The 24666-nt window shown below is 57.2% G+C and overlaps 1 protein-coding gene across 8 annotated transcripts in view; it reads right to left on the reverse strand.

The window, feature by feature from the left end:
* ATOH8 (atonal bHLH transcription factor 8) overlaps positions 1-24666 on the reverse strand; it is a 34846-nt gene that overhangs the window by 8465 nt on the left and 1715 nt on the right. For 2 of the 8 annotated variants that reach the window (XR_010835380.1, XR_010835381.1), the window contains exons 2-4: positions 15720-15911; positions 12239-12474; positions 7203-7370 (exon numbers count right to left, since the gene is read on the reverse strand). Coding sequence is in view for 3 of the 8 variants with exons in the window: in XM_059079017.2 (XP_058935000.1) it covers positions 12340-12474; positions 15720-15911 (327 nt within the window). In the remaining 5 variants the exon portion in view is untranslated. Of the gene's footprint in view, positions 1-2151; positions 2291-7202; positions 7371-11526; positions 12475-15719; positions 15912-24666 lie in introns of those variants that run through there. The other 6 variants (XR_010835383.1, XR_010835382.1, XR_010835384.1 and 3 more) reach the window with 6 other exon arrangements.

Raw genomic sequence — 24666 nt, forward strand, 5'->3', positions numbered from 1 at the left:
GGCCTCCAAACTTCCCAGGGAACTGGAAGCAGGTATGGACCAGCCCACCCCCAGCGCCTCCCGCCTCGCCTGGCCCCGGGCGCCACGGGAGACAGGCAGGAAATTTATGAGCATTTGGAGCTGGCTGCTCTTTGCTGAGGGCGGGAACATGGTGTGAATCAACGACCACACTGTGTCCAGGCTGGGAGGGCTCTCAAGGTGCCAGGATCTAAGAGTTGCAAAGTTATAGCCAGAGCCCCTTGTGAGCCAGGAGAATCCGTCTGGGGACCATGAACGGGAGGAAAAATTCATTTAGTCATCAAAGATTTATTGAGTTCCTCCTGTCAGCTCTGTGACAGACATCAGGGTTGGAGGCCCTGCCTTGCAGCGGCTTACAGTCTAACCCCAGGGCAAAGCAGAAACCACCAAAATGCTATCCTGCTAAATGCGGTCAAGTCACCCCTTCCCCTGCCCCGCCCTGTGTCCCTCCAGGCCACTCATCAGAGAAGTGAATACAATTGCCAGGGGCTCCCGGCTACAGGGTGCAGATAGCTTCCTGTGACGCTAGGAGGACGTCCTGCCCTGCCGGCCCACGTCAGGAGCAACGGTGGGTCCAGCAGTCTAAACCGCTCGCTGACTGAGGCCAACATGTATGTTCAAACCTCAGGGTCAGTCAAGGACATAACAGAAGAACTTTCCTAGCTGTAGGAAACAACCACTGAGTAACACTGGGGACCCCTCCTGTGCTGAGATGCTGGAGCTAGAGCTGGGACCCAGGCACTCGGGCCAGCACTAAGAGAGCACCGTCCAGTCCCGGGCGTCCCCTCTGTTCCAGTACAGCCTTGCTCGGAGTTACTTCCGCCCACGGGAACGGAGGCTCCAGGAGGGCAGGGTCCTGCTGGCTGTGTCCCTGCGGTGTCCCCAGTCCGGGACAATGGGGGCTCCAGTCCAGCTGCCTGCCCCGAGACCCACCTCACTGCAGTCTGGGGAAACGTGTTTCCCCTCCGAAGCCTCCAAGCACTTCATACCGACTCCTCCGATACCCCTCTGTGCTCGAGTCATGGTTGGTGCAACTGCTATCGCCCACTTGCTCACCCCGCACAGCTCCACCACGAGCTCCTGAGAGAGGGGGCCAGGCCGTCCTCGGCTCCCTGTCCTCCCAGGCCTGGGGACAGAAGTCAGTGAAGCGGCTGAGAGCGGCCTCATCCGGAGCCCAACACGTTACTCCTTTGCGTGTGCGGTTGTACAGTCCTCGGGAGGTGTTGTCGCTGCTTCCACTTTGCAGATGGGGAAATGGAGGCCCTAGGGCACACGCTAGGACGCAGCAGAGCAAGGCAGACCCCTCAGCCCCTAGAGGATTCAGCTTCTTCACTGGCAATCGGGACTAGAAAGTCCTCGAGCCATCCCCCCAGCTGCCACCTCTCTTGGTTCTAAGAAAATCTCAGCCTTCATCCCCTGGGGCCTAAGGGAAGGTGGGAGGCCTGGCGCTCTCAGAGCCGGGCCAGAGCTCAGAGGGAGACCCCGCGCCTGCAGGGGACAGGCAGGGAGACCCCAGGTGCCTCCGCGCCGACCCTTCTCGGGCTGCAGGCTGACAATCTCTGCTTCTCTCTCCGTGCTCCCGCCACGTCTCTCTGTGCCAGCTCTCTCTTGGCCTCCCCTCTGCTTCGCTCTCCACGTCTGTCAGCCTATCTGCCTTTCTTGGTCCCCACCTCACCCCGCCCACAGTACAGGGCACAGCAAGGGCCGAGCTGGCCTGGGTGAGGCCTGAGGCCCAGCTGCTGCAGCTTCCCATCTGCTCCCCATCCTGTGAGGTGGTCCAGCCAATTCCACTTGGCTGCACGCTGCCCTTCCAGACCCCAGAAGCTCAAGGAGCTCCTGCCGTTGCCCCATAGCCAGAGAAGGCACCCGGGCTGGAGGGCAGCAGCCAGCTGGGCAGACAGGTGGCCCAGCCAGGTGAGGAAGGCCCTGCGTCCTGGAAGCGTCCCTCGGGCCCCGACACATGACCCTCCCACATGTCCCCCCCACCCCCGCGCCAGCACTACACATATACACACACCCCCAACCACAGTGTCGGGGGTCCCCGGAGCCCCCATCATGCTTCTGCATATCTCCGTGCCTCCCCTCTCCCCGATCCTTTTTTTTAAATTTAATTTATTTTGGCTGCATCGGGTCTTAGTTGCGGCACGCAGGATCTTCGCTGCAGCATGTGGGATCTTCAGTGCAGCATGTGGGAACTTCACCTGCAGCGTGCGAACTCTTAGTTGCGGCACGTGGGATCTAGTTCCCTGACCAGGGATCGAACCTAGGCCCCCTGCATTGGGAGAGCGGAGCTTTAGCCACTGGACCACCAGGGAAGTCCCTCCCCTCCCCTCCCCAACCCTTATAGCAAAGCGACAGCAGGAGTGATGGGGCACCAACCAGACAAACCAATTCATGCTGAAGTGCTGGCCCACAAGCCTCTGCAAAGCCCACAGCATGTCTTCAGGAGACCCCCAGTAAGAGTCTAGCTGTGGATATTTCAGGATCAGTGGGGGCAATAATGGGGGTCTGGGAGAGGCCATGAGGCCCATGGACAGCCCAAATAACCAGATGATTTCTGAAAAAACAGTGTGCAAACCCCTCCTCTGGCCCCGCCCATCGTCCCTAAGCCCCTCATAGCTAGATGCTGGAGCTACCATGGGATTCAGGGAAGGGTAGGACATCTCTGATCAGGGCTCTTTACTCACCACCACCCTGACCGTCAGTGACACCACAAAAGTACTAGGAAGAGAAACAGATCTTTCACCCCCACCCACACACATTTAAGTGCACGTACATACACTCCCTGACGCACACGCACCCTCACCCTCACTGATGCGGTGCAGCGCAGTGGTTAAATGTGCTGGCTATGGCATCAGACAGCCTCTGTTTGAATCTTGACTTCCCCATTCCACCAGCCGTGTGACTTCGAGCAGTTACTTAACCTCTCTGTGCCCCGGTTTCTCCACCTATAAAATGGTAATAATCGTAGTCTACTGTCTGAGGTTGAAGAGAGGATTCAAGATCACAGAGGCTGCAAAGCCAAGCACTCAGGGTTAGGCAACCACGTGTCAATACACACACGTGTGTATGTATGTGTGTGTGTGGGGGGGTCTCCCCCCATTTGCATGTCAGCTCATCAAGGCAGGAACTGTGTCTCCCCATCAGGTGGCCAGGGCCCCACTGGGGACACGGCAGAGAGGAGCTGCCCATGAGACAGTGTGGAAGACAGCTAGAAACACCTCACTTGCTTGGACTGTCACGCTTCCATTCATTCGGCAAACGTGTACTGAGTGTGCAGACTGTGCCGGGCTCCATTCGGAGCACGGGCCACCCCCCCCCACCGCAGTGAGCAAAACAGACAAGGACCCCGGCCCGCCCAGCGCTGCCCCCGCAGGAGAACAAGCCCCCGAACAGGAGCGAGTTTCCCTAGAGAAAGGAAGCCGTGTGTTTTCTGTGCCCAAACAGCTTGGACAGGTCCCAGCTCCCAATAATTGATGCACTTCCCTGCATTCTCCGTCAGACGCTACTGGATGTACTTCAGCTTCCTCTTGACAACTCAAGGTCAGGCCCGGGAACGTCAGTCTACAGAAGACTCCCCAGGTCCTTGAGGCTTCTGGGGCCCTTTACCCCGACACTAAATGGCTCCAAGCCTCTTGGCTCTTCTGAGCCCCTGGTGTTGCTCTTTTTGTTCTCTGTTTCTTCCCACGCCATCAGGCCACTGGCTGTGATTCTGGGGGCTGTCACTGCACCTGCTCCAGGAGCTGGTCTCCTGGTTGTTTCTGCTCAGCTGCTCTGACCTGAGCCTCCAGGGAGTCAGGCTTGTAAGAACTGCGTGCAAAGCTAAGCAGAGCGGGCTGCGAAGAAGGTCCTGCAGGGCTCTCCTGTGAGCTTTCCTGCCTGGCCTTTGTGTCGTTTAGCCTGAGTTCCAAAGGGTGGGGCCTTTGTTTTGTTCTCCAAAGTGACCCAGCACCTAAAACAATTCCTGGCACATAGTAAACACTCAAAACTGTTTATTCTTAAATAAATGTACAGCGTCCTTCAAGCTTAATTCATCTTTTTCTGCTTCTGTTGAATAAATGAAGCACCACGGCGTGTATACGTGGAGGGGGTGAGAGCCAAAGTGGACCCTGACCCCTGGGGGAGAGGGGAAGTTCTGAAACCCTTGAAGACCTCCGGGCACCTCCCCAGTGCCAGACACTCAGTCCACCATGTGGGAGGCCCTCCATCTGATCCTGGCAGACGGTGCCTACAGATGCCCCAACAAACCGGTGCACATCACACACGCACACGCACACACACACACACACACAAGCAGAAGGACAGACTCGGTGTCTGCTGCCTGGCAACAGAGTCAAGTCCACCCAGTCTAAGTCCCTGGGTGGGGAGGGGACACTCAAGGTCCCTCGTGTCCTCCAGGAGCCTCAGTGACTGTGTAGTGCATCCAGTTGACGTGGCCCTTTCATGGCCATCATTTCCTTGAACGCTCCTCACCGATGGACATTTCTATCCATGTCTCATGAGGAAAGCGAAGCTTGGAGAAGGCAAGTGCCCGAGCTGACAGAGCTCACGAGTGGCTGGGCTGAGACAGACCCGCATTACCGCTAGACCCCCTCACCCTGGGAGAACACAGAGGGCAGGGATGGTCTAGATTCAGGAGCGCTTGTTTCACGGGGCTGGATGAGCCTAGGTCCTGCCCGGCCCCACCCAGCTGTGTGGCACTGAGTGACTTCACCCCCCGGGTCCCAGCCTCCTCCTCTAGTTCCCATGGCTAGTGACGTGGATCTCAGGAGGTCACTGCAGAACTCAAGAGGATAAGAGGCATGAGAAGGCTCTGCAAACTGAAAAGGACTGTGCAGAGGGAACAGGTCACCAGTGGCCTGGCCTAGTCACCTAGGTTCTCTGAACCTCAGTGCAGTCAAATGAAAACAGGCGTTCTGGCCCTCACTTTGTGGGGCTGGGGGGAGGAGTAGGCAAACTCGCAGAGATGGGGTTCTGACATTGTGGTTGAGGTTATGACATGGGTCAGCCCCGTGGGGAAGAAAACCACTCTGTCAAAAATCAGGGTCAGGGCTTCCCTGGTGGCGCAGTGGTTGGGAGTCCGCCTGCCGATGCGGGGGACGCGGGTTCGTGCCCTGGTCCGGGAGGGTCCCGCGTGCCGCGGAGCGGCTGGGCCCGTGAGCCATGGCCGCTGGGCCTGTGCGTCCGGGGCCTGTGCTCCGCAATGGGAGAGGCCACGGCAGTGAGAGGCCCGCGTACCACCAGAAAAAAAAAGAAAAAAAAAAAACCAGGGTCAACTTTCCAGGGATGAGCCACGTGGCTGTTTACCCTGCTGTCCACCCAGATGAGAGGCCCCAATGTCCTCCTCAGTTTCAGGGAGAGCACCCCTTCTTTCAGGGAAGGTAGGGGATGTCTGGACAGGACTGACTGAACTGGTGAGGAGAAACACTCTTCCCGGCAAGGCCCTGCCCTGCCTTGGATGTAGCATGTGGATGAAGTACTCAGTGCTGTGGCAGCCACTGTGCAGTCATGAGGTAAAGACCAAGAAAGAAGCCTGAAGCCTTAGCATCACCAGAGCCTTGGAGCCAGGGAACAGACTCCTCACTTCACCTTTCCTAACTGTAAGAAACAGGAGCCCTGTTAGTTTAAGCTGCTCCTAGAGGGGTTTCTGTGATCTGAAATGCAAAGCTTTCTGCACTGACTCAAGGCAACAAGAGCCCAAACTCCCCAAACAGGAGCCTGGGGGAGCCCAGGGGCACTTCCCTGTCTGTGTCCTAGAGCCCCTAGTTCACTCTTCCCTAGAGTCTTTGCCTTCAGCTCAGGAATATTCAGCCCCAACGTGTGTGGATTTTCGTGGAAGGAATGCTGTGCATTATTTGGCAGCTTCCTCTGTGCCAGGAGCTGGGACACAAAGATGAAAGGGCTGGACTTCCCTGGTGGCGCAGTGGTTGAGACTCCGCCTGCTGATGCAGGGGACGCGGGTTCGTGCCCCGGTCCGGGAGGATCCCATGTGCCGCGGAGCGGCTGGGCCCGTGAGCCATGGCCGCTGAGCCTGCGCGTCTGGAGCCTGTGCTCCACGATGGGAGAGGCCACAACAGTGAGAGGCCCGCGTAATGCAAAAAACATCAGCAACAACAACAACAAAATGATGAAAGGGCTGACAGTCTAGCTAGAGAGGTGTACTAAACACACATTGTGTGACATAATGTAATGTAGTATAGAGTTTTAATATCACATAATTGATCAGGTAACATATCACCTAAAAATATAATATAATGACATAAAATGAGCTCTAAAATATCACATAATATATCATTACTTCATACTGTATCATAGGATGTGCTCCTGAATTAGACTCTACACACCCCTATGGTAAGGGCAGGGAGGTGGCCATGCTACATGGGGCCCTGAGGTGGAGGCTGGGGTAGGGGTCAGGGAGGGCTTCCAGGAGGAGCTAATAAGCCTTCCAGAATGAGCAGGACTTAGCCAGACAGACAGGGTAGAAGGGCATTCCAGGCAGAAGGGAAGGCATGAGCACAGAAGCCAAAAATAGCCCCTCTGGGCGAGGAGTTCCGCGTTGATGGGAGTGACCGGCTAGAGCCAGGTCACATTGGGGGAGGGGCAGGTGCCCTGTAAGGGAGTCTGGCCTCTACCCTTGGCCTGTGGAGAGCCCCTGAGGGGTCCTGAGCAGGGGAGTGAGGCGGTCCCACCTGGCTTTCAGCAGAGCTGCTGGGAGGGGCTCAGGTGGGTATGAACTGAGCCACGGAAGCAGCTGGGCGGCAGGGCCAGGCCCCAGGTGGCCGTGAAGTCTGGGCAGAGAACTAAGCACCTTGAAGGCAGGAAAGGCTCCCTGCTTCGCCCTCTAGAAACATTTATACTAGGAGGTCAAGAAGGCAGGGATTTATACCCTCCCCTAGAACCAGCCTCCGGTCTGCAGGGGCAGGTAGAAAAAGGACGACCAGGGCCTGCCGGCGGCCCCTGTGCCAGGCGATCCACTGTGCCAGGGGCAGGGGCTCAAGGCTGGGCAGTGGGCAGGACAGGCCTGGTCACTCCAGTGGGAGGGCAGCCCCCCCCTCCCTCCTCCTCCCACTGGTCCTCTGGAAGCCCCAGGGCTGGAAAGCAAGTTCTGGTCCCTGGTCGGACCCCATATCATCACCAGGGGCCTGGGGCCAGCGGCCACTCCTCCTTCCCCAGGCCCTCCTCACCTTTGGCTCCACGGGGACCAACTCCTCAGGCAGGAGACACGGGAGGGAGGACAGAGTTCACAAAACAGTTTCACTTCTTTTGTGCCACTGACCCCTGGATAGGCGGGCAGTCAGGCTGGCATCTCCCGGATACGACACTTGAGCAAGGCCACCCAGCTACGCAGCTCCCTGGGCAGAGACGAGACCAGCCTCAGAGTCCAGACTAGGTAGCCGTCCACCAAGGCCTTAGCAGGGAGGGGGGATCTCGGCCCATGCCCAGCCCTGCAGACGGGGAAATTAACGGCCCTGACATTGTGATAAACTTATATATATTTTGCCCTGCCAGAGCTGCCACCTCTGCAACCGAAACCGGGAAGAGAGGAGAAAGGAGTGAAGTACGACGCCTGAGTAAAGCACAGATGAAACACCCTCCAAAGCGCGAGCCTCAGCTTGTGAGGACCGGCCACCCGGAGCGATGTGCACGACGGGCTTTTTCCACCGCTGGGGTGAGGGGCAGCCGAGCTTCTGGGTCTCACGGGACAGTGTTGGAGCAGGCAGTGAAAAGGGGGGGGGCGCGGAACTGAGAAAGGAAAGGGGAAGCCCCCAGTCCCCTGCCCCTGCCCCGTGACCCCCCCCATGAGGTCACGCCCATCTGACACCTGGCAGGTGTCCCTCTCCGCACCTGGCAGCCCTGGGCCTGACTCTCAGCTCCCCCTCAGGGGTCCAGGGGGTGTGAGGAAGGTGGCCAGGCCTTGCCCTCCCCTCCCCACCCCCGCCAATGCTGGCCTCCCAGCTGCCAGCCCTGCCCCAGCACAGCCCAAGGGCCCCACTCAGGCCACCCGGTGACTGCTCCCAGGAGGTGCCCAGATTCCAGGCAGACATCTCCCAGAAGTTTCTGGCGGTGGCGGCGGTTCTTAAAAAAGGCTTCCTGTCATCCTGCAATCAGCTGAGGCGCCGAGCGCTGAGCATTTCACTAATGTCACTGCTCTCCCAGAGCGTCTCCGTGCTGCCTTCTGATGAGCTGACGGCAGTCTCTGCACTTTCTCTGCCCCCGACCTTTCCTCAGGTTGACGACTTTCTGCTGCCCTGCCCACACCGTGCCCTCCCGGGCACCTTCTTTCTGCCCCGTCTCCTCCAGCCCGGGTTTTATGAAAACAGTCACTTCTAACCATCTCCCATTTTAAGAGCTTTGCGAAGAAAAAACAAGTTCAGCAGCGTCCAGGATACCTAATTAGGTGGCCTTCAGGCACCTTAGAGGAGGAAGAAAAGTCACAACTGGTGCAAGAAGGGGAAGGGAAGAAACACCATTAAAAGAAAACAAGGGGAAACCAAATAAAGAGCAGAGATAAAGAGTCGGGAGAAAACAGCGGCGCCTGAGAAACACGGATTCCAGCCGCCAACTTTTACGGCGTCCAGCCCTGTTATTCATAAGCGAGTTTCCTCTCTCACAAAGGACCTTTTGCACGGTTTTCCCTGCTGCCTCCAAACCAGCTGCTTGTGCTGTTGTATCCTGAGTGATGATGAGGCTCTGAAAGGGTTTTTTGGGAACAGATGGCCAGGGGAGAGCTGGGGAATGTGCCAGCAGAGCGCTGGGCGGGCTGCCAGGGCCCGCGGTGACTGAGCGCTTGGGCTTCCAGCTCGCGTGCTTTCCCTGCCCTCTGCCCTCCGTGGCGCCAGCAGGCCTTCCCAGCGAGCGCTCGGAACATCTGGAGTCTGGGGCTGCCAGGAGGGGGGGCCGCGGCGGCCGGGCGGGGGACCCTCTGTTCCAGCGGAGCTCCCAGGGCCTCGCCACCAGGCCCGCCTTGTGGAACAGCTAATCAAAACCACAGCGCCCGAATGGGAACCAGGCGTGCTCCCAGCTGCAGCCAGAGGCCGCCAGGGCGACTTAACCCGGTGTCAGGCCTCGCTGGCGGCGGCACTGGGGGCGGGGGGCTGCTGACACCCCCACCCCGACCGGCCCGGCCCACCCCTTGCCACCCCCAGCGGTCTGTGGGCTCCCCGCGGCTAAATGGAGCCTGCAAGCGCCGCAGTCCGGCTGCTTACATAAGAGCTGCTGCTCCTGACAAGGCCCTGCACCCGCATTTGCTGGGGGTCCCCGGGTGCAGGCCACCCTGCTGGGCGATACGTGAGCTTCAGGGCCCGGGCGCAGCTGAAGAGCTCGGAGTTTGGAACCAAAGAGACACGTGCTCAAATCAGCTCCACCACTTCCTCGCTGCATGGCCTTGGGCAAGTGACTGCCCTTCTCTTGGCTTCAGCTTCCCCTCCGTGCAATGGGGAAGTGGTGCTAACTTGTGGGGTTAGCATAAAGGGCAGAGATAAAGTACGGGAGGTGCTCGGCACGCAGTGGGCACTCCCCACTCGGTCAGCGCGACTGTCGGCCGGAGTCCGTTTATCAGCATTATTACCACGTACAACCACACGTTATGCATGTTCTTTGGTATGAATCCGCGAACTTTGAAAGCCCAGGGATTTCTGGGCTGGCTAGGTGCTCTCCCTCCTTTAAGGATGCAGGGCCAGGGGGTTTGCCCTGAATGCTGGACAAACAGGAGTCCCCCATTCAGAACTATTTGCCCTTATCTGCCTTTTGTCTGGTCGTTCATCCATTCCAGGCACTGCCCTTTCCTGAGATGACCCTTCCAGGGATTCCATATGAAGTTGTTACCTTGCGACTGTAAATTCATGAGATTTCCCTTCTGGCACTGAGAAAAGGCCAGCCCTTTCTCATAATGGATCTCCTTTCATCCTTCCAGCAAGGTGGCGAGGAAGGTTTATAAGCTGACACTTGACACACGAGAGAACGGGGGATCAGAGAAGTTAGGGAACACACCCAAGGTCACATGGGTAGGAAGTACCAGTGCCATGATTCAAACCCAGGTCTCCAGCGCCAAAGCCTACACTTCCCCTACTTCATGGTCTTGCCAGGGTCATACCCTGTTGTATGTGCCTTAAAGTTAAATGACAGCACCAGAGAGAACTGAAAGGAACTGTAGGGTTCTCTCAACTCAACACCCACCTACAGCATCCTGGACCACCGAGACTCTGAAGGGGTTTTCAAAGGGGCACCCTGGCTCGAAGAGGTGCCCTGCAGGTTAGAGCATCCGAGGGGACTTTTCCCATCTCTGACTTTCTGAGCATGAGAGGTGGGTTCTTTCTCACTGTCCGAGACCCCAACGTTTCATTCATACACAGCGTGGTGGGGAGAAGGGTGGGGTCTGTGAGTGTGTGTCAGGAGGGGAGAAGAGGAGGAGAATGTGAAGACGGTGTGAAAGGAGAGGGGAAAGCAGCGGCCCAGTCTCTCCCCCACCTCGGGACCACCCGGGGAACAGCAGAGGGCCAAGTTCTGAGTTCCAAGGAAGCCAGCTCCAAGCTAACCTGGGGGGCTCCCCAGCCCACGACCCCTCCATCCCAGTCCCTGCCAGCCGTGTAGACTAACGGTGTCAACTGTGAGAGGAGAAACGGCAGCTGAGAGAACACTCCGTGTGAGAACAAACAGCTGGCCACAAACGTCTATGTAATTGGAATGCCAGAAAAAATAAATTGCATCCATTTTTATGACGAGAAGGGAATTTGATGGTGGTTTCCCACCCACCCCCCTTCTTTCCCAGCATAGACGGACTCCACGGGTTTTGAAAGCACATGGTATTTAACTCAGTAACATGGCTTGGAGGATGTGGAGACAGGACCTCCTCTCACCACACCATTTCCATGTGGGGGGGGGGTTGGGGGCGGGACAGGGAAGCGATAGGAGCCCCGGGCACCTCTCCTACTGGCCAGTTCCTCGGGCCTCTGAGCCTCAGATTCATTGTTCCCGGGACAACAGCAGGATCCACCCTGAAGGGGTGGCAGGAGGAGTCAACGGCGTGTTATGTCAGAAGTACTAAGCACCCAGCACCACGCCTGGCGCGGGATCCAGACTCTAAGAACGTCAGGTAGTGTCAGTATTCTCCGGGTACACTGCACTGGGGTCCCAACAGTCTCTGTGAGCAACTTTCAGATGTGTGTGAAATGCCCGTGATGGAAGGAGGGGGAGGGAGAGTAAACGCCTGTTGTCATTTAGACAGAAAAAGGAGCTGAGGTGGCCTCAGTTCGTTAAGTCTGACCAGAAGGGGCCTTAGGGGCTTCCCTGGTGGCGCAGTGGTTGACAGCCCGCCTGCCGATGCAGGGGACGCGGGTTCGTGCCCTGGGTCCGGGAGGATCCCACGTGCCGCGGAGCGGCTGGGCCCGTGAGCCATGGCCGCTGAGCCTGCGCGTCCGGAGCCTGTGCTCCGCAACAGGAGAGGCCACAACAGTGAGAGGCCCACGTACCACAAAAAAAAAAAAAGAAAGAAAGAAAAGGGGTCTTAGAAATCACTTCTGGGGTCAACTCACCTTACAGAAGTGGAGACCAAAGCCCCAATGGGGGTGACTGTGTACGTGGCAGGTGGGGACAGAGACAGGACAGTGTCCCTCAGTGGGGACTCTGGGGTGCAGGAGACCCTGCACACGAGGGGCTGGATCCAGCCAGAGCAGGTGCTGGAGACTCTGCCTCACATACTCTGGGGCTCTGGAACAGACCACAGAAAGAGCAGGTGCCACCAGGTCCTGTCCGAGGCCTGGTTTCAGCCACCCAGACAGAACCCTCTCGGCTCCCACTGACCCCCCAACCCAAAACCAGTGTGCTACCTCAGCTGGCTCCCAGCACCAAAGATACAGAAGTCTGCACCCAAGATGGTCTTCCCAACAGGAGTCTGGCTACCCTCGAACCTGCCATCACCACAAAAAGCCTCCCCTACCCAGAAAGCAGCAGGAAGAGAGAAGCCGCGGTTGAGCTATACCGGCCTCAGTGCCTCCTCTGGCACTGGACCACCCACAGGGTGAGAAGCAGCCTCTGGCCTTGCAGAGCCAGCCTTCCCTGCCCAGCTGTCACACACGGCTACAGTCACAGCCCGGGGGTCACCAATCGGTGTCCAGGCGTCTGGTAGGGCCCTTAGCTCAGCACACCATAATGGACTTCTCTCTCCCCGCCACCCCACCACGCCAACCTGGGGCCTGTGAGAAACCTGGGGGCAGGCACTTACTGGTCATTTATCGCCAGGGCTTAAGCTATGCCATCAGTGTTAGTGGCTGCTGCTGCTGTTGTTATTATTATTATTATTATTATCCACTGGAAGGCAGTGCCCTAGATTGTGGGAAATTGGTCCTCTCCTATCCCACAGGTCCGGCAAGGCCCACCCTGCCCAGGTGTGGAACAGTTCTGCTTCTCTTCCTTCTCCTCCTCAGAAGCTCCCAGGAGTTGCTGCTTTAAAAACAGGAGCTGCGGAAACATGGCCCAGAGCCAGGTGCTTAATGTGCATTATCTCCGGCTGCAGCCGTAGCCGTAGCTCGAGCTGAGATCTGCAGAGCCCTTCCACTCCTCCCACCTGTCTCTCCGCTTGGCGGCCTCCGACGGGCCTCTCTGCGCGACCAGGGCTACCAAATGGACCCTGGACCCTCAAAGTCACTTCCTGTGAGGCCCAGATATAGAGGACTCACCCATCAAGGGATATGGGTCCCCACCCCCAGCAAGGAAGGGCTGAAATGGGCAAAAGGAGGTGCCTGGGGCCTAGAGGGTACGTAAAGATCACTTTAAATCCCATTCTTAACACAGGTCTGGAGGGACAAGGCAGCTCATCGGGGTACAATCTGTCAAGCAGGCGTTCTGGAAAAGGGTGGCCCAGCCTCTGGGGCACATGAATTGTGAGACAGCCACGGCACGCTCTGCGGGACAGCTCAGATGGCCACAGTGGCATTGGTGATGATCATTTATGGAAGACTTCCTTTCAGCTGGTCACTTACATCAGCATGTTTTCTAGTTTCTTCCTTTCTTTATCCTTCGTTAGAATGTAAGCCCGACTCACTCCCATCCCCAAACCCTCAGGCTGCCCTGAATGGCTGCAGGGGAGGAGCAACAGGGGCTTGATTGGAGCCTCACATCCACCTGCCCTGTCTACAGGGACTAGGGAGGGTCAAGCCCGCCCCATCGCAAACACCAATCACGGTGCCCGTGTGCCGAGGATGGGATTCCCCAACACGGAACTCACTGCCAGTGCTCGATAAACACTGAATGAATGAACGTATGAACAAATGAAGGAATGCGTCTCCAGGGGCACCAGCTCCCTTGGTTCTGGTTAACAAAATGGTGGCCTATCCCAGGCACTCAGGGCCACTGGGCGGGTCACTGGAGACCATCCCTGAGGGCACTCTGAAACTCACCTACCTGCATGGTGACAGATGCAGGAAGGCACACACCACCAGGAGTGGGGTGGTGCTGTGATCTGCCAATCTAACCAGGGCAGTTACAGGGCCCCAAAGGCCTCAGATGTCCCAGCAGCCCCAAGACCCTGTCCCACCCCTCCCCCTAAGTCCTCTGGGCAATGGTGGTTGTCCAGGCATGGTCCTCGGGAGATGGCAGCCTCAGCACAGCTCGCTCGGCAGGAGGGGCTGCAGGATGCAAGGGGCCCCTTGCCCTTCAGAGGGGAGGCAGGACCTCTGCTTAGAAGGGCCTTGGAAATCGCTGATGTTTCCACCGTCCCCGTTTATGGAGGAGAAAACTGAGGCAAGAAGAGGTAAAGAAACGGGTCCAAAATGATACAGCTAGTAGGTGGTGAGCCAGGCCTTGAACTCAGGGCTGTGTGATGCTCTTACCCACAATCTAACACCTCAGTCTCCCAATCTGGACAATGGGGACGCTGGACCAGAGAGTCTCTAAGGTGTCTTAGATTTGATGTGATTTCAGAGGAAGCCAAAAGCTCGTCTCTCCTAGGCATCGTCACCCCACCACCCCCCTTCTTCCCTCACCTCCCAAGCATCTAGTTTCCTCCCCAGCCCAGGGCACTTGCTCCAATCAAAGAACAGGGAAGGAGGGGGGCCCAGCACTCTGGCTTTTGGTGGCTGACAGGAGAACTTGGGGGAGGGCGGGGGATGAGGGGCAGAGATGGGGGAAACGGCGCCTGCCCACCCTGTCCATCCACACCTCCGACCGACCACCACCGAATGCCAGGGGAAGTTCACCGAGAGTTTACAACCCTCCTTTGTCACAGAGCGCCGCATGGAGCCATCAATCACGCCCTTAATTTACCCGTGTCACTTTCCAGAGGAAAGCCGCCCTGCGAAGCAGCCAGTGGCACTTCCTCTCTCACCCACTTGATGAAGATTTCATCTAATTGGGCCACATTAAATCACCCCCAGGATCCCAACGTGCCATCACCGCAGCAGCGGCAGTGGCTGGCGGTGGGGACATGCCGGGGCCCTCCCTGCTGTGGGCAGGAGAGTCCACAGAGGGCCTCCCTGGCTGGAAGCCTCTTGAAGGGGCCCCTGGGAAACCTGGAGAACCCAGAGAGGGGCCTCCTTGAAAGGGGGGGCTGGGGGGAGGAATGTCAGGGATGCGGGGAGGGGCCGGCCAGGAAGGAAGGAGGAGGTGGTAGGAAGGAAGGAATGGATGGAGGGTGCCAGAGTCACTGGGCTCCCCCCCTGCTCCCCATCCCTGGATGCCCAGAGGAGTCAGGCGTCTCTAACCACCTCTACCCTCTTCATGGATGCAGACGGGGTCCCACCCTCTTTCTCTCTCCATCTAGCCTCGTGGGCACAGAGATCCAGAGGGCTGCCCATAAGCCTTGCTCTGCACAGCCTGGCAATGACCCCCGACTGGAAATGCTGGAAGCCTAGGCCATGTGGGAAGCACAGCTGTGCCCGACACCCTTCCTCCTGCCCGTATTTCTCCAGGCACATCAGGCTTTGGACAGGCCGTTCTCTCTGCCTCAGATGTCGTTCCTGCTTCATCTGCCCAGTGACCTCCTGGCTGTCCTGCTAATCCCAGCTCAAACACCACTTACACAAAGATGACCTTTCAAACTCCCTTGGGCAGGAGAGGTAACCTGTCCCTGCTCTGCGTGGCCTTCCCCTGCCCCAGCACAGGCCTCCGGGGCCTCCTTTACTACACTCTTCTGCCCTTATCCACAGGCGAGAGGGTCTCTGAGCATCCTGTGAGCTGCAGGGGTGCTGCGACCATACGTTTATCATTTTTATACCCCTGCCCGGCAAGCGTGGCACATGGCTGGGGCTCAGTAAATCTCTTCAGAATGAATGAATGAATGAATGAATGAATGAATGAAAATCACGTGTCTTAATGCGTGGCCTCAGGTAACCCACAAGCCAAGTCACATTACCGAAACACACCCCGATATGACATCAATCAGGGGTCGTCTGGAGGATTCATCCTAAGAGCATGTAAGGCCAGAAAGAGCTTCAGAGATAAGCTGTCCTCCTCATTTAAGTGATGAACGAACGCAGGCCCAGGATGACTGTCCTACTAGGTACCCAGCAGCCCCATTCCCAGGAGTAGAGTCACACACAATCCCAGGGGCCTGAGGAGCCCTGAAGCTGGCACGAACCCCAGCAGAGCTCCTAAAGGCCGAGCTCACCGGTCCCTTTGGAAGCCTGGGAGAGTGCGGGGCTCCCCGGGTTCCTGTCCCCACCTCTCTGTCTTCCCAGGAGGCTGCTGCGTGCGTGGCTGGCACGTACCTTGCGTTTCTTGGCACGGCCCTCGGCCTGCAGGGTGCGGGTACAGCGCTGCACACACTCGGAGAAGCTGAGGTTGCTACGGTCGGCGCTGTAGTCGAGGTCGGCCAGCCGCGCCAGGGACAGGATGTAGTTACAGGCGATCCTCAGGATGGCCAGCTTGGACAGCTTCTGCCCATATGAGTAACATGGCACCTGGAGGGTGAGAAGGCGTCAGGAGGGGCTGCCAGGGTCTCTGCCGAGAACGGCTGGGGGGCACCTCAGCCAGGCAGGTGTAGGGCCCCTCACGCTGAACATCTGCACCGCCGGACAGGGGACTGCGGGGCAGCAGAGGTGGCCCATCTAATCCCTCAACCCGGATTTTATTCCCTGTTCTAAGCATGCGCTGTTTCCACACTCACAGCCTTGGGGGAGGCATCCACATTCCCACGTCACAGGGGAAGAAACTGAGACTTAGCTCTTGCCCGAACGTCAGGGAGCAGGAAGCATAGAGCTCCCCCCCAGGACAGAGCTCCACCCGCCTCCCTCCCTGAGAAGGAATCTCTCGGAGAGAACCGATGTTTTTTGGCCCTGAGGGTCTATTTACTCATTCAGTGGCACTTGCCTGGCTGGGCACTTGGGGTCCGACAACAAATAATAACTCGGGTCTGTCATCAGAGAACTTACACTCAAGAGTGATGTTATAACGTCAGAGCAGAGTTAGGTGCCCGGGACTCTGGGAACAGACCAGAAGCAAAATGCCAGTGCTCAGCTGGGGAGCCCACACATGACTGGCTTTCTTTTGCTTTTCTCTTTATCTTTCTGCCCTCTGGACCTGGGGTGCTGCTGGGCATTGCAACAGGACAGCCCCAACCAGACTTGACAGCCTTGACATCCATCAGCAACTAGACACTCACCGATGGCACAGAGATTTGTACGGGTGAAGCGATGGAGTCTCTAACATTGTCCACCAATGCTCCTGCTGCTTGAGCAAAAAGCTACAAAGACTGCAGCAGAGTGCTGTGTCATAACCCGGAGACATCACCACAAAGCCCACCGGACAGGTGCTAACCGATAGAGCTGCTCTGCTGCGTCGTTCACCCCAAATGTGCACTGCGACCAAGGCTGAGGCATCCTCCTCTCTATGGCTCTCCGGGATCTACATGCAGCTCCCATCCCTACCACGGATACCTGGCACTAACCCTCAGCCCACAGAGAGTGGGGCGCCTTGCAGGGACCACTCAACAAGTATGCCGGGCACTGTTCTGGGCCAGTGGGTCTCAGCCGGGGACAATGTTGTCCCCAAGGGCAGCTGGCCGTGTCTGCAGACATTCTTGATCGTCACCACCAGGCAGCAGGCGGGGAGGGGCTATTGGCCTGTCGTGGGCAGAGGCCAGGGATGCTGCTAAACATCCTACAATGCTCAGGATCCTACGATGCCTCCACAACAAAGAACGACCCAGCCCAAAACGTCAGCAGCGCTGCGTTTTCAAGAAAGCATAATCAAGAGAGCCGCTTCAGATGAGGACCCTAAACGCGTCAACATCTTGATCTCACGTTAAAGCTCACTTCGTCCAGGAGCTTTCCCTGACCTCCCACCCAACCCTACCCCGGGGACTAGGGCTGCCTCCCCTTGATGGTGCTCTAATAGCCGCCATCTGTCCTTAACTCCTGATTACTGTGACTCATTTAATGGTCAGTCTCTGTGTGAGCTGTCAGGGGAAGGCCTCTGTATGCAGAGCCTAGCCCATGTCCTGCCCATCACTGGCCTCCAAAGGGTTTGCTGACTGAGGGAATGAATGCTCTCCCTCTGTAGCTATCAGGTGACTCCAGAAGGTTTAGAACTGGGTTCAAAAACCATTCGCGCGCTCTCTCTCTTTTTTTTTTTTTTTTTTTTTTTTGGCCACGCCGCTCAGCCTGTAGGATCTTAGTTCCCGGACCCGAGATCGAACCCATGCCCCCTACGGTGGAAGCATGGAGTCCTAACCACTGGACCACCAGGGAATTCCCAAAATTCTCTGAGGATAAAGATTTAGTTATTTGGTGCAGAGGTGAAGCTCGTACACCTTTTGGTCACCTGGGCTAACTCCTGGCTCTAGCTACAAACCCTGGGCGAGAGACATAACCGTTCTGAGCCTTGGTGTCCTTGTCATATTGCTAACAGGACTGACCACACAGCGTGGTAAGGACTAAAGGAGATGGCACATGTGCTGCACAGAGTAAGGCCTGATACAGGTCAGTGACATTATTACGGTGGGTGTTGCAGAGGGTCTCTAAAGAGGGGCTCCAGAGAGGGTGAGAAGCAGGCGATCTGGAGCCAGGACAGAGTGCCTGCTCCTTCCCCAGCCCCTGGGGGTCCTGAGACCGCAGGCCCGAGGTGAGGTTTGCTGTCACCTTTCAAGATCCTCTAGCAGCCACGGGGTCGCCCTTCACCAGGCCAGGAAACACAGGGAGGGGCGGGGAGGTGACACGGGGACCACCAACTCCTGTGCATTCCCCTTCCCCCTCCCAGCCCCGGCCACAGCTCCAGACCCATCTGAGAAAAGACTGCAGAACAATGCACTTTGCCTGTTCTCATCCAGAGTCCAGAGAATCCTGCTTTATCAGCCTGAACAAATAAACAAGGTCTGTGGCACAGAAAGGTTCCCTGGGGCAGGGGCAGGGGTCTCAGGGACCAGCCTAGCACCTCTGCCTCCCCTGCACCCAGGGAGGGAGTGCCTGCCTGGTGGAGGCTCCGGACACTGGGCACGGCTCTGTGACACAGGCCCCAGTGTGTTGTTACCCAGAGGCCATGCTGGGAGTTACCCAGCTCTTTGAGCCCTGGGCCCTGAGCAGCTGGGCTTCCCTGCCAGCAGGGAGCAGGGATCTTGGAAGGGATTTGCACATGGGGATCCAGGGTCGTTGCGGGACCACAGAGCAACAGATGAGGTCAAGCCCGACCTAGGGGCTCCCGTGCCAAGTTCTGAGCCAGTTTTGCCCCAGATTTGTTGCTCTGTTCCACTGCTTGGTGTCAAAGTCCAGGTCTAACAAGAAAACCATCTATTGAGGGGGCTTCCCTGGTGGCGCAGTGGTTAAGAACCTGCCTGCCAATGCAGGGGACACGGGTTCGAGCCCTGGTCCGGGAAGATTCCCACATGCCGCGGAGCAGCTAAGCCCGCGCGCCACCGCTACTGAAGCCCACACGCCTGGAGCCCATGCTCCGCAGCGGGAGAGGCCGCCTCAATGAGAAGCCCGTGCACCACAGAGAAGGGTGGCCCCCGCTCGCCGCAACTAGAGAAAGCCCTACATCGCGCTGCAACGAAGCCCCAATGCAGCCAAAAATAAATAAATAAAATAAATAAGTTGAGAAGCAACTGTGGAGTTTAAAAAAAAAACAAACCCATCTATTGAGCTCTGGTTGTTTACCTGGCACCGGGGTCACTATTTACAGGTAGTTTTAGCCCATTGAAACTTTCCCCCAAATAAAGATTGTTACCCTATCTGAACATGAGGAAACAGAGAGGTGACATATTGGGCCCCAGGTCACTCAGCTAAGACCCGGTTGGAGCCAGAAACTCGTGTGTTTATCACCCAAGGAAGGCAGGCTCTCCAAGCTCCCATCAGGAGCTTGGCCACTGGGCTCTCCAAACTCCCACCACCATCAGTGGGGATCCTGGTGCCCACGGCCCAGGATGCAGCAGCTGGGCCCCCGAAAGCCCAGCTCAGAGGCACCCTGGCCTATGAGGATCTGATTCTAGGAGGTCAAGGTAAGGCAGAAAGAGCTGGTCTGAATCCCAAACAGCGGGGTGACTTTGGACAGGTAGCTTCACCTCTCTGAGCCTCAGTTTTCTTATCTGGAGAGTGGGAATAATGCCTGGGTACCCTGGATGACTCTTGGAACCAGGTCACCCCCTTGCTGTTTCTTGTGTTCTACTAAGGCCAGGCAGAGGGCTGGGGGTTGTGAATATAATTCATCTTTAAACAGCGCCATGAGGTAGAAATGACGACTTCCACTTTACAGAGAAGCATTTGATGCCCAGGGAGTGTAAGAACTTCCTGTATCTCTCAGCTGGTGAAAGATGAGCTGGGTTTTGAACTCACACCTTAGCTGGGCTCTTTCCAATCAGCCAGAAGCAACGGCTTGGGGGTATGGATGAGCATCTACAGCCTCTGGTGGGGAGGTGGGCAGCCCACGCTTCCGAGCAGGGGATGGAGAGTTCTGGACTCCATGGGACCCCAGCCTTGGTGCATTACCTCTCTGAGCATCCACAGCAAGGCCCAGAGCCCAGCCATCCCACCACCTGCCGGAGACCACACAGCAGTCATCTGCTCAGCCTGGGCGGAGGACAGAAACCAAAGGAGGCAGCAGGGCCACTCGGCTCCAGCTGCTGACAGGCAGCAAAACTTCCTGTAAAGTAAAAGGACCTGCCTCACGCTCACCCCACAAGAATTGTTACGTTTCCGAGGAGCAGGTGCAGGATGGGGATTTTTCACGAGGTCCCACGTGCCCCTAAAAGATTCCATCCCACCTACCCCAAGCTGGACCCTCTCCTGGCTCCAGCAAGCGGGAAAAAGCAGGAAGGGCACTGGCCTGGGATTCTGAGGACCTAGCTCTACTCCGGGCCGTCCACGTGATCTTAGGTCCACATCCTTAGGGGACCTCAGTTTCCTCACCAATATAATGGGCATCAGAATACCTGCTACCTCAGAATGGAATCGCCTTGGGCAGATGTAGGGAGGCGCTACAGAGAAGCAAAGCCAGGAACCAACCAGCCAGTGCAGCGGAGGCCTGGAAGCCCTCCACCCTCTTGCCTCTGTGCCAACTCCTACCCACCCTTCAGACCCAGCCCAGGACGCCCACTGAGATTCCTGGACCCACAGAGCTCCGACATCACTGCATCCCCGGCACACAGCCGAGCACTTGATCCCATTTGAAATTTTTCTCTAATCGGCGGCTCGTGTCAGTGAGTGCTGGCTCCCTGGGATGCAGCCGCTCTACACAGAACTGTTCAAGGTCCTTGTCAAGTTCTGTTTAAACAAAATCCCAACCTGCTACACAGCAACGAGGCTGGACCCTGAGAACCCGGGTCTGAGTAGTTAAGAGCCATGGCCCAGGGCCAGACAGGACAAATCCTGGTCACTCACTCCACCTCTGTAAGCATCCCCCTCTGTGAAATGGGAAGGCAGCACGACAGCAGGGCCAGGTAAGGCACTTCACCCCGTGCAATGAGGCTCAACAAGCTGTTGTCCTGGTGACTGTGGATGCGAGCGGGCAGGAGTCAGGCGGCTTCTGTCACCCCTCTCCCATCTGGATGCAAGCAGGTCCGTCCCCCATTCCCTGAGGAGCGGGGTACAGGTTGCAGTGGGGCCATGGGCCCCTGGCATCCTATGGGGTCTGAGACTGAGGGAGGTGCTGGGCTGGGGGTGCCATCCTCATGCTCCCTCCTGGGCCATCCTGAGTCCACTTGTTGAGGATTCTCTGACACTCCAGGGGCAGCAGAGGAGGGGGCCACTGGTTTGGGACTTCAGCAGGTCCTGAGGGCTCCCCCTTGCTGCCCCAGGCCTCTGCCCGACTAGGCTGCCATTCCTCCATCAATGCTGAGGGGCTTCGTGCTTCTCGGGGAGAGAGGAAATCTGCACAGGTCTGCACACACACCAGATGCCCCGAGGGTGAGCACAGCCTGTGAACCAGAAGGTTCTGCGGGGGAGGCCGAGGCCCACAGCTCTGGCCCCTCCCCTCACCTGCCCAGCAAGGCCAGGCTTTCCCTTGGACCCTCTCCCACCCGGCCCAGAGCAGCCCTGCACGTGGGCCAGGCCCAGCTATGCACACATTGCCTTCACGTGAGGTGGCGGGGAGGGGCCCCAGCAGCTGGGCTGGTGGCATGTGCCGCGGCCTGACCATCTGCCCCGCATACGTACCCCCTGGCCCCGCTGCCAGGGGGCCTCCCTCTCCCCCACCTGCACGTCTCATGGCCAAGCGGCCCCCCACCCCCGTTCCCTTCCTTGTTGAGAGCATGATGGGTTGCACAACACAGAAGACTGTCTAGCTTCCCCCTGCTGGTGGTGGACAGCTCCGGGGTGGTCACCAGGCTGAAGAGCGGGGCCGTCAGGAGCCTGCGCCCTGGAGCGACTCGCTGACTCCGATTCGAATCCAGGCTCTGCAATGACAGCGGCACACAGCCACGCAGGCTGTGACTGCACCACGCCCGGGAGGGCGCTGGTACCCTGAAGCCTAGTGAATGGCAGGCCGGGGAGGCATGCAGTGCAAAACCCAGGAGTCCTCATGCGGTGGCCAAAGGCTGCAAGACCTCCACCAACTTACAGAAGGTCCCTGAACCTCGGCCTCACCATCTGTGAAACAGGGGTGGGAATGGGGGCGGGGGGCTCGGGGGGTGGGAACAATACCTACTTCATTAAATGAACTAAGACGCATAACACGCTTAGCACACGACCCAGTACAAAGGAAGCATCTGATAAATGGCAGTTTCTATGATTATTATTAAAATGATTACAGAATTCTTATTTCTACATCTGTCAAGGCCTTTGCCCAGCACTGAGGACGTGGCAGACGTTTGAGACATGTTCATTCCTCCTACGGCCCCCATTCCTTTCTTCATCCGCTCTCTGCAGAGAAGCGGTGTATGAGGTAAACATCATCACCATTTTCCAACTTTAGCAACTGAGGCTCAGAGAGGGAAAGTGACTTGTCCACGGTCACACAGAACGCATACAGCAGAGGTATAACTCCATCTCCGGCCTCCGGCCTCCCCGCCCAGCGCTCTTTTCACCGTACCAGGAAGCTGCTCAGGGAAAAGAAGCCCCAGACCAGAGCCACAGTCCCAGAACTGACCTCGGTGCTGCAACAGCCATGGCCTCATATCAGGAAAAAAAATCCTTCTTCCTTACCCTCCTTTCCCAGGGTCCATTGCAGACAGTCAAGCCTAAGCCTAGATCCAGAGTCATAGCCTGCCTGGATAGGGGCACACGCACACATACGCACACGAGCGTGTGTGCGTATTCACGTGCGCACTTTCCACAGGTGGGATACTGAGGTCCAGAGGAGGAAGGAGCGCCTCTGAGACACAGGACTTTCCCCATCGGATGGGGGCTGTGATGTGGACATGGTGAGTGTGCCTTAGCGATATTTCTTTCCCTCCCAGACAACAGACCGGTGCCCACCAGCAGCCTTTTGGGGGAAGGGACAGATGGACTGGGCAAAGGGGGTAACAAACCAGAGCAGGCGCTTCTGATCACGCATTTGTGTGTGCTCTTGGGCACGTGTACTGATCGTGTGTATAGGTACAGCTGTGTGTGTGTGTGTGTGTGTGTGTGTGTGTGTGTGTGTGCGCGCGCGCGCGCGCACTTTCTCCCTGAATTTGTCCCCCTTATATAGAACTTCCGCACAAGAAGGACAGAAGTGAAAGGAAACCACGATTAACGATCTCATCTCAGAGAGTCAGCCATACGTACACCCACCTTCCGACTTAACAACACTGCGAGTGCAGGGTCCACAGCGCTGATACAGCTGACATTGTGAGAAGCATTTGGCCAGGCGGGCATTCCAGAAACTTCTGTCACCTTCCCTAACCCACTAGGTGATCTTGGAAGCGTTTCCTTCCTTCTTTCTCCAGGCCCCAGTTTTCCATTCCATTAAATGGAAAGCTAATTCAACCGACAGGGATGTTAAGATCAAATAAGATGGAATTTATTACTGAAAGAAGTTAAAGCCACTGGACAAATGAGATGTAGTTGAACACACAGAGACCGTGAATACTTTCTCGGAACAGAAAGAGGCAGCTGGAGGAGTAAAAAGGAACCTGAACTGTCAGTTAAAGGACCTAGGTGCCAGCCCTGACCTTCCTCTCACCAGCTGGGATGCTCTGGCACGTGGCCTCCCCAATCTGAGAGGGGTTGCCCTAGCTGCAAGGTGAGCAGGTGGACAGTCACCTCTCTGCCATCTCATCCTTCCATCCTGGGCGGCAGGTAGCAGGATGCCCTCCAGGCTGCCACCCTCTGTCACAGAGCCACTGCCTGAGGGTGAAACTGAATTCTCCACTGGGCCCACTGCCCAAGGTCCCAACGGTCTATGACAGTTATCTGACTCCCCCACTCCACTCCACCTCACTGACCAATCATCTTACTCAAGACCAATGTGACACTTTAGCTCAAAAGTCATAGAAATTCTTTTCCCCAGGAGTTTAATTCCCTTCCCATGGATGGACACAGGCACCTTCCCTGCCCCACCCACAGGAGGAAGAAGTGAGAGTGTGATCCAAAAAGAAGATCATGTTTTCTGAAATCCTTTGCTGTTGGCTAAAGCCCAGAGAGGGTGAGTAACTTTCCTGAAGTCACACAGGAAGTCAGCTGCAGAGCAAGCAAAAATCCTGACCATTCAAACCTGTCACATCCAACCCCCCCAACCCTTCCCCATGCCCTGTGTGGGGTGGGGGCAGGGGGCACTTACCACACTCTTAGATCTCCGCTCTGTGAAAATGAGCAGCCTAGAATCCCAGGGCAGTCTCAATCTCGTCTAAGTGGAATTGTAAAACTGCCACTCCCCACTATGGGTAATTCTTGGACAAATATTCTTTCCCATCGGCCCCAGAAGACAGTGTCTGGTGAGGACAGCCCCCACCTGCCCCAAACTAAGAAGCCCCTAACCCACCCCAGAACTAGTTTCTGAAGATTCCCCGAACCAATCAGTCCCCTCAGCAGACCTGCCTGCTTCAGCATGCGCGGGCCGCGAAGGGCAGCGGTGGAGGGGATCTCCTGGGAAGGCTCTCTCCAGCCAATTCCTGAGGCCTCCCCTGCAGAGGGGGCTCAGGCTTGTACCCTGGGTCCTTAAGGACACCAGGAGCGAGGGGTGCAGAGCGCAGAAGCAACCTGAGTTCAGGGGCATCCCTGCTGGGAGGTGGGGGCTGAGGAGGGGTTGACAGGTTCCCGCGGAATGCGGGACCCTTATGTTCTGGCAAAACCAGGACCACCCCTCCGC

The sequence above is a fragment of the Kogia breviceps genome, chromosome 11, assembly GCF_026419965.1.
Source record: "Kogia breviceps isolate mKogBre1 chromosome 11, mKogBre1 haplotype 1, whole genome shotgun sequence".
Taxonomy (NCBI): Eukaryota; Metazoa; Chordata; class Mammalia; order Artiodactyla; family Physeteridae; genus Kogia; species Kogia breviceps.